The sequence below is a fragment of the Alexandromys fortis genome, unplaced genomic scaffold (genome assembly GCF_014885135.2).
Source record: "Alexandromys fortis isolate MF-2015 unplaced genomic scaffold, M_Fortis_MF-2015_v1.1 scaffold_1241, whole genome shotgun sequence".
NCBI classification, from domain to species: Eukaryota; Metazoa; Chordata; class Mammalia; order Rodentia; family Cricetidae; genus Alexandromys; species Alexandromys fortis.
Genome location: NW_026069111.1, coordinates 658 through 9,488, shown reverse-complemented (window position 1 = coordinate 9,488; position 8,831 = coordinate 658). Strand labels below are relative to the sequence as shown.

The following is an 8,831-nucleotide window of genomic DNA, read 5'->3' as shown; positions in this document are numbered from 1 at the left end:
GGTGAAAGTCCCTTGATGCCTTTTTTAATCTCTCTCTCTCTCTCTCTCTCTCTCTCTCTCTCTCTCTCTCTCTCTCTCTCCTTACTTCCCTCTCCCCCTCTCTCTGTGTATGGTGTGTGCTATCATAGGTGGCCTATATTACTAAAAATAATTTAAGAGGAGGAATAATCTAGGGGTGGGTAAAGGGGACTTCACCAACTTTGGAAATGGAAAACTAAGACTCAGAGATAAAGACAAGGCTGTGTAACACACAACGATGTTGCTGATGCCATCAGCTTCTATTTTCTTATGGCCCTAGCCCTAGGGTCCCCTGCCGACAAGGCCTGCAGCCTACAATGGGAAAGGTTACAAAACATTAGCCTAGCATCTGTGACCAACTAGGCTGTGAGCCCCAAGTGAGAGCTTCCTTGCTTCCTTTCTAAGGTCCCCAATAATTTCTCTATCCTGTCCACAGCCCCATGTCCTCCACAGCTGGAGCCTGCCAGTACCTCCACCATGAAGTAGCAGTTCCCCCGGGTTCCATAAGTGAGCGCAGGCTTCTTCTGGCTGATCCACAGATTGTCTGAAATCACAATGTAGTCCACACTGGAGAAGAAGTGCTCCTTTTCTCTCCTGACCACTTCCTCCAGGGCAACAGATCCAGCCTCTTCCATCCCTTCCAGGATGAACTTGATGTTCACGGGAAGATCCTGGATTAACAACAGAGTAAAGAGACGGTACAATACACTCAAGCAAGGTTTTATTTATAAGCTTGTATTTAATAAAGATATATGCAATAGTCATCTATACTCAATGTATGGCTTGTTTACCCCCACAGCAGCTCTGTTCACAGCATAGAGGTGAAACAAAGGTAAGGACAGCTGATAGATTCCATGTGGCCCTTCGATGTAATGCTAGGACAGGATTTGGAGCAGAGATCCCAAAGTCCGCAAAGCCCATACAAGAGGCTTGACCATACTTCAAGAAGTGGATGGGGGGGATGGGGCAGAGACATCCTTCCCCGAAAATGAGGGGAAAAGGAAGTTGTGTGTGTGTGCAGGTGCATATGCACACGTGGGAACACGCATGTGGAAGCCAGAGGTCTGTCTAATGTGTTCCTCAGTTATTTCACCTTAATTGTTGAGACAAGGTCTCTCATTGAATCTGGCTACCCTGGCTGGTCAGAGAGTTGGGGTATCTTCCTGTCCCCCAGTATTGGGGATACAAACCCTTCACACGGGTCCTTTGGACTTGAACTTGGGTCTTTACCTTTACCAACAAGGCCCTCTCCCCAGCCCACCTAAAAGGTACCTTTGAAGAAAAATTACTTGATTACAAATTGCCATTTGGTTCCCATAATTCTGATCGTGATAAAGGAAAACTTTCTCCTTTGAAAGACTGTTGAGCCTCAGGGTACATTTCTCTCAGGAAGGTTATTCTTCAACTGCATTCAAACTGCATTTTGAGTTTTTCTCAAAGGCATTGATTGTGAGCAAAATGGATCTTATAGTTTTCTCTATGTGAGAAGGACAGGGAGACCTCCTTTAAAGTTCTGATCCTTTTTGTCTGACTGATTTGTTTGTCTTGGAGAGCCACGGTGAAAAATTAGGGTTTTTCTCCCAGAGCACAGAACCAGCTTCAGAGAACTCTGTTACATGCTGAGAAGAGACGTGGTCATCAGCATAGAGAGGAAGTGGATACAGATTACATGGAGCCGAGAGACAAGGCCAGAATGGCAAGAGTCCTGTGCCTTACAAACAAGTGACCTATTTGGACTGAGGGCATTTGGGAATAAGGATCAGGTCTGTGGAACCTGCATGTCTGTGTATTCTGGTATCCCGGGAAGACGAGCTAAGCTTAGAATCAGTACAGTCTGATGTCCTTTAGCAACACTGAATGAGCACATGATTGCTGAGGCATAGCTGGAAGCTGAAGGAGTTTTCAGCAATCAGCTCGTAAGATGTAATCCAGGGCTAGCAACATGCTCAGCAAGGAAGGGCACTTGCCGCCAGGCCTGATGACCAGAGCTCAGTCTCTGAAGCCCACCTAGTGGGAGGAGAGAAACATCCTACAGGTTGTTCTCTGACCTTCTTACACATTCCTAGCATCTCCCCACCACTGTACTCTAGGGTTTTTTTTTTTTTGATTGGTGTGTGTGTGTGTGTGTATGTGTGTGTGTGTGTGTGTGCAAAAACCATTACACATGTAGAAATCAGAGAGCAGCTTGAAAGAGTTCTCCTTCCACTGTCTAGGTCCCAGCGATCAAAATCAGACTTGGCAGCAGATGCTTTTACTTGTCGAGACAGCTCACCAGCTCCGTGTTCTGGTTTTAACGTGGCTGACAGTGCAGGCTGGAACCCATGCTGCCAGGATGACTGCTCTCTGGCTGGCTAGCGCTGAGTAAGTTCCTTGAGTCTCCCAAGCTTTTATTTCTGTCTCTGGGATGGCTGTGACAATGCTTTGCACTCAGGATTGTGGAAGGTTACTACCCCTGCGCAGTGGCCCGAAGACAGGGTGAGTGGCCCGAAGGATGTTTTTATTATAATTGCCTCCTAGCCGCCGCCCTCTCTCACAAGTGCAGCTGGTCACCTACCTGCTCCAGAGCTTTGAAGGCGCTCACGGCATTAATCCAAGCCAGGACAGGGCCTTTGTTATCTGTCGCACCCCGTCCATACAGCTTTCCTTTAAAAATGATAGAAGAAAGTTTTAAAATAGTACTGCCAACTTAACATGAGTTATATGAACTCAAATTTTGAGATAAAAGAAGATCCATATCTGCATTAGAAGTTTCTACAAAGCCAAATGACTGAACTTTGTGATCGCAGTTAGTTAAAATATTGCAGACCAAGCCTGACTCTGGGGCTATTTTTAGTCCTGTTGGGACCCATCTGTTCCCTGTCCGTGAATCTGACCTGAGCATCCTTGTGGCCTCCAAAGCTTGGAGAATATATGCTGAAGAGACACCTAAGTGTTTTACCAATCAAAAAGCAAAGCATGCTGTCATATTTTCTTTTGAGATACGGTCTTGCTTAGTTGCCCAGGCTTGCCTTAGATTCATTTTGTAGCTCAGGTTTGGCTTGAAAATGTGATCCTTTCTTCAGGCTCCCGAGAAGCTGAGTATAGTCTAGTAAGTACCACACCTAATTCTGCTCATTCTTAACCACAGCTAGAGACCCGGGACAGCCTTTGACCCTGCCCAAACCTTGACTACAGACAGCTCCACCTAGGCATCAGATGACACTAACCATCCACTTCTGTGAGCGTGTAGGGGTCCGTGAGCCACCCATCAGCCTTCTGCGCTGGCTGCACATCCAGATGCCCATAGAAGCATACGGTGGGCTTCTTGGCATCACTTCCCAGCTCAGCCAATAGGATTGGAGGTATGGGAAGACTCTGGCCATCAGGCATCTGTGGGACAGTGAACCACAAGATTAAAACAAACAAACAAAAAAACCACTCTATTCTTCCAGAGCATTCACAACAAGAGTCCTGTCTGCTCTACGCTTGAATCTGCTTCACATTCCCCATCTCTAAGGTGCATACAATGGTTGCCTATCATGATGTATGACATCAATCCCAGGACTAAAGGGCCGAGACGGGCGAATCTGTATGCATTTGAACCAGCCTGGTCCACAGAGTAAGTTCTAGGCCAGCCAAGGCTACATGGTGAGACTTAGATTCAAATAAATAAATAAACCCATAAAAAACAAACCAAAAATGTATTCAGTGATACACTTTCAATAACTATATGAAGAATATTGGGATTAGGATTATCAGTGATTATCAGATATACAATGCTAAACAGTATAGTTCACTGTACATATTCTTCAGGAACTCAGATATCAAATGTCTTAAAACAGCAGATTTTCCAAATCCTGGAAGTCTTTGATGATTCTGAAGTTCTCAGCGTTAAAGCAGGAGACATGGGATGTTCTGACACAGATCTGCCATCCTTGGTAGAAGGGGAGTCCTAAGCAATGGTTCTGTGCTGGCTGCTTCTCTGTTAACTTGATACAAGCTAGAGCTATCTGAATGGATGGAATCCCGGTTGAGAAAAATGTCCCCATAAGATCCAGCTGTAGGGCATTTTCTTATTTAGCGACTGGTGGGAGAGGGCTCAGTCCATTATGGGTGGTGTCATCCCTGGGCTGGTGGTTCTGGGTTCTATAAGAAAACAAGTTGAGCACGCCATGGGGAGCAAGGCAGTAAACAGCACCCATCCATGGCTTCTCCCTCTTCTCTCTTGCCTCCAGGAACCTACTCTGTGTGAGTTCCTGCCATGACTTCCTTTGATGATGAACTGTGGTGTGAAAGTATGAGCCAACTCATCCCTTTCCTCCCCAATTTTCTCTCTGGTCATGGTGGTTCATCAATATACATAACTAGTACAGGTTCCGAGGAAAGAGCACTCTTCATATGGGTTGTTCAGAAAGCTGCCTAGGCATGTAAGAAAAGGCAAATGGGACGTGTATGGAGAGCCAGAGGGGCAGGTCTTCCAATAACAAGTTGACCCCACTCATGGCTTCCATTTTCTTCTTAACCTGTGCCCAGTCCTGCCATGACCAGAAGTGCACAGCTCAGTCTCATTTTGGACTAGACAGGATGTTCAATTCCTATTGGAAATCTGGGCTCTGGGGATTGAGGTGAGAGCTGAGTAAGTCCTTTCTTTTTAACACCACCCAGGAAAGGCATGGCTGATGGCCATGGAAGTGGAAGCTCCTGAGCTAGAAGGAGATCCCCTGGCACCTGTTGAGAACCCAAGTCCACGGATGTCACTGCAGCTCCCAGGTGCCGGAGTTTGTCTGCAGCCAAAGCCATCATCCTGAAGAGCTCCTGTCTGAAACGAGGCACAGGCTGCACAGAATCGCTCTCAATGGCCACCCATTCCTTCAAGGTCTGTGAAGAGAGACAGGAAGGGGGTTATCATGTTATCATGGCAGGGAACAGCAGCCCATGTCCAGTTGGGTAGGGGAACCCAAGGGCTCTTTAGTTCCTGAAATCTCGTAGATTATTCTAATAACACAGTGACTTCCAAAAGTAAGCGGTGGAAACGAGATCACATTTCAGTTTTAAGGACTGCCTTGCAAGTGTTGAGAACCCAAGCTCAATCCCTCGGAGACAACCCTGTAAAACATAATCTGGACACTGTGGTGCACACTTGTAATCCTAGAACAGGTAAGGCAGAGTCAGGTGGTCGCTGGAGCTCAATGGCCATCCAGCTGACCCTACTTGAGAAGTCAATAAAACTATTGCTTCAAAACTAACAAAATAAAAACCAAACCAAAAAAAATTAACAAAGTGGGCAGCACCTGAGGGAAACAGTGTTGAATTTTGACCTGCACGCGTGTGTTCACACACACACACACACACACACGTGTACACACACACACACACACACACACTCTTGATGGGTGAGCTTAGGGTTTAATTTAAAACTGGAGACCAGAAGCATCTAATAACAAAGATGAGATAGGGTAGGTTGAAGGAATGCAGTCAACTCATCCCTACGCATTCAATCCCCTAGGCACATAGCTGGGACTTGAATTCATCACTGCATGAGTTGAGTTACTCAGCCAGCCTCAGCCCATGGTCCTATACGCCTTTGACAAATCCTTAACCTTCCAACCTCAGATTTCCAACCATGAGGGAGCAGAGTGGGGCTGGCGATTGGCTCCCTGGTGGAGAACAATTACTGTTCTTGCAGAGGACCCAGATTCAGTCCCCAGCATCCACATGGTGCCTCCCAATCCCGTGTAACTCCAGATCAGGGGATCTAGTGCCCTCTTCTGGCTTCTGAGGGTTTCGGCACACAGGTGAAATACATAAATACACACAAAATTAAAATCAAATGGATGAATTGATACACATAGGAATAAAAAGGAAATAAATTAATAACTTTTCAAAAGGAGAGAGTGTTCCCTAATTCCAGGCAGGCACCTTGCCCCTGTGCTATAGAACTGAGCAGACATTCACCAAGAGCACCCATGATGGAATATTTTTTTTAATTTATTTATTTATTATGTATACAATATTCTGTCTGTATGCCTGAAGGCCAGAAGAGGGTGCCAGACCTCTTTACAGATGGTTGTGAGCCATCATGTGGTTGCTGGGAATTGAACTCAAGACCTTTGGAAGAGCAGGCAATGCTCTTAACCACTGAGCCATCTCTCCAGCCCTGATGGAGTAATTTGTAATCCTTGCTTGTGGTTCAGTGTTGGAACCTGAACTGCTTAAACTGAAACTTTTTTTGTTTGTTTGTTTGTTTGTTTGTTTTGTTTTTCGAGACAGGGTTTCTCTGTAGCTTTGTTTGTTTGTTTGTTTTTCGAGACAGGGTTTCTCTGTGGTTTTGTAGCCAGTCCTGGAACTAGCTCTCGTAGACCAGGCTGGCCTTGAACTCACAGAGATCCACCAGCCTCTGGATTAAAGGTGTGTGCCACCACCACCCGGCTGAGTACTGATATTTTAACCTAATAAGAAGTCCCCACCATTTTTAATGGAATCATATCATCAGGCCTGAAAACCCCACATCTCCCAGCAGACTGAGGTCACCCGATTCTGAAGGGAACAACCAGAGCATCACGTGTGACTTCTCCTACCTGCACGAACTCATCCTGGTGGAGGTCCATGTACTGGAAGAGCTTCTCCAGGAGCCCTGAGGGTGGAGGAGATGAGAGCATTCCTTGTCCCAGCAGCAGCAGCAGTGCCAGGACAGATGAAGCCTGTGATTGGTGACAGTGAAAACAATGCCATCACTGGACTTTCTGACCTTTCAAATGCTTTCGCAAACCTGCTACCCAGTGCTGCAGCTCCTTATGAGTTGGACTAACGTGACCAGAGGAGGTTGAACCAGAAGTGCGTGCCTCCCCACATTTTTTCCTGCATGCTTCGTTTTCAAAACAAATGCATTTAAAAAATAAATATGTATTCATATACTTTTTAAAGATTTAAAAATTTAACTTAATTTAAATTTTTATGGGTATGGGTGTTTTTCCTACATGTCTGGTTGTGCACTATGTGTGTGCCTGGTACCATGGAGGTTAAAAGAGAACACTGAATACCCTGAGACTAGAGTTACAAACAGTTGTGATCTTCCATATGGTTGCTGGAAATTGATCAGCCAGTGCTCTTAACTACTGAGCCATTGCTCCAGCATCTACTTTTATTTTTTTTTTGAGAACTTCAGACATGAATACTTCATCTACATCACTCCATCCATCCCCTCTCTACCTGCCTTCCATCTCCTCCCACTCTTCCTAGCAAATTCATAATGTCTTCTTCTTTAATTATACTGCCACACACATATATGCATTTATCTTAGTGGGGTTTATAATGCTGAGAAAAATACCATGGCCAAAGCAACTTATAAAAGGAATCATTTAATTTGGGAGCCCATGGTTCCACAGGGTTGGAGCCTACGACAATTGTGGCAGAGAGCACGGCAACAGGTGGGTTAGTAGCTAAGACTTACGTCCGATCCACTAACAGGAGGCAGGATAGTAGCTAAGAGCTTACGTCTGATCCACTTACAGGAGGCGGGGGCGGGAGAGCACTACCTGGGAACGGCGCACTGCCTCCAGCAAGGGCATATCTTCTAATCCTTCCCAGTTTCACCATCTCAATAGTTCTCAACCCGTGGGTCACAGCAGCTTTGGGGTTAAAAATGACCTTTTCACAGGGTTAGCGTAAGACCATTGAAAAACACCGATATTTACATTACAATTCACAACACTAGCAAAATTACAGTTATGAAGTAGCAACTAAAATAATTTTATGGTGGGGGGGCCATTACAACGTGACAACTATATTAAAAGGTCATAGCATTAGGAAGGTTGAGAAACACCGCACCGTTTTCAAAGATATGAGCCTATGGGGGCCATTCTGATTCAAAGCACTGCAACTACGTACACATGTGTAGATATAGCCCACCAAGTCTGTTTACCATTGCTCAGATGTACACAGTCTAAGACTAAACACATGGGACTGGGCAATCTATGTAGGATCCTGTTCCTAGAGAAAACAGACGCCCCCACTCTCAACAGCTGTTGACAGAGGTTTCTGTCCCACTCAGTCCCTCAGTCGTTCAGTCCTAAAGAAACACACAGAGGCCTACATTAATTATAAACTAAGAAGCCTATTAGCTCAGGCTTCTTATTATTAACTCTTTTTTGTTTGTTTGTTTGAGACAGGGTTTCTATGTAACTTTGGAGCCTGTCCCGGAACTAGCTCTTGTAGACCAGGCTGGCCTCAAACTCACAGAGATCCGCCGGCGTCTGCCTCCCAAGTGCTGAGATTAACTGCCTGGCTCTTATTAACTCTTATAACTTACATTAGCCCATAATTCTTGTCTGCGTTAACCACGTGACTTGGTACCTTTCATTAGCAAGGTGTTTCTCACCTTGCTTCCTCTGGGTCTGGGTGAGGACAGCAGACTGAGCTTCTTCTTCCCAAAATTCTCCTGTTCTCATACTTCCTGCCTGGTCACCACACCTCTACTTCCTGTCTGACTACTGACAATCAACATTTTACTAAGCAAGTACAAGAAACAAATCTTTACAGGGTAAAGCCATTGTCCCACAACAAACAGCCTGTTGTAATTCTTCAGCTATGGGTAGGACCTTACTGAAGTTTCCCCCCAGTGCAGGCGTGTCTGCCGGTACTGATGTGCTGGTCCTATTCAAGCAACCATAGTGGTGAATGTTCATGGGTGCATTTTCTCTGTGAAGTTTTGGGGACACTATCTAATAGCAGACACCCTACTCTCCTGACTCAGACAGTCTTTCTTTCCCTCCCCTTCTTAAGTGATTTTGAAGCCAGGAGTAGAGGGGCTCCACTGTAGACTCATTGGTTGTAGA

General features: G+C 45.5%; 1 protein-coding gene across 1 annotated transcript; it reads right to left on the bottom strand.

Annotated features, from left to right (window-relative positions):
* Positions 1-362: 362 nt before the first annotated feature.
* Positions 363-6,728, bottom strand: Cndp1 (carnosine dipeptidase 1; the record flags this gene model as incomplete). Its single annotated transcript, XM_050133687.1, has 5 exons — positions 363-689; positions 2,573-2,661; positions 3,225-3,387; positions 4,726-4,875; positions 6,576-6,728. Coding segments are annotated over 5 exons (867 nt in total), but the record flags the coding sequence as incomplete, so codon positions are not given.
* Between the last annotated feature and the right edge of the window lie 2,103 nt (positions 6,729-8,831).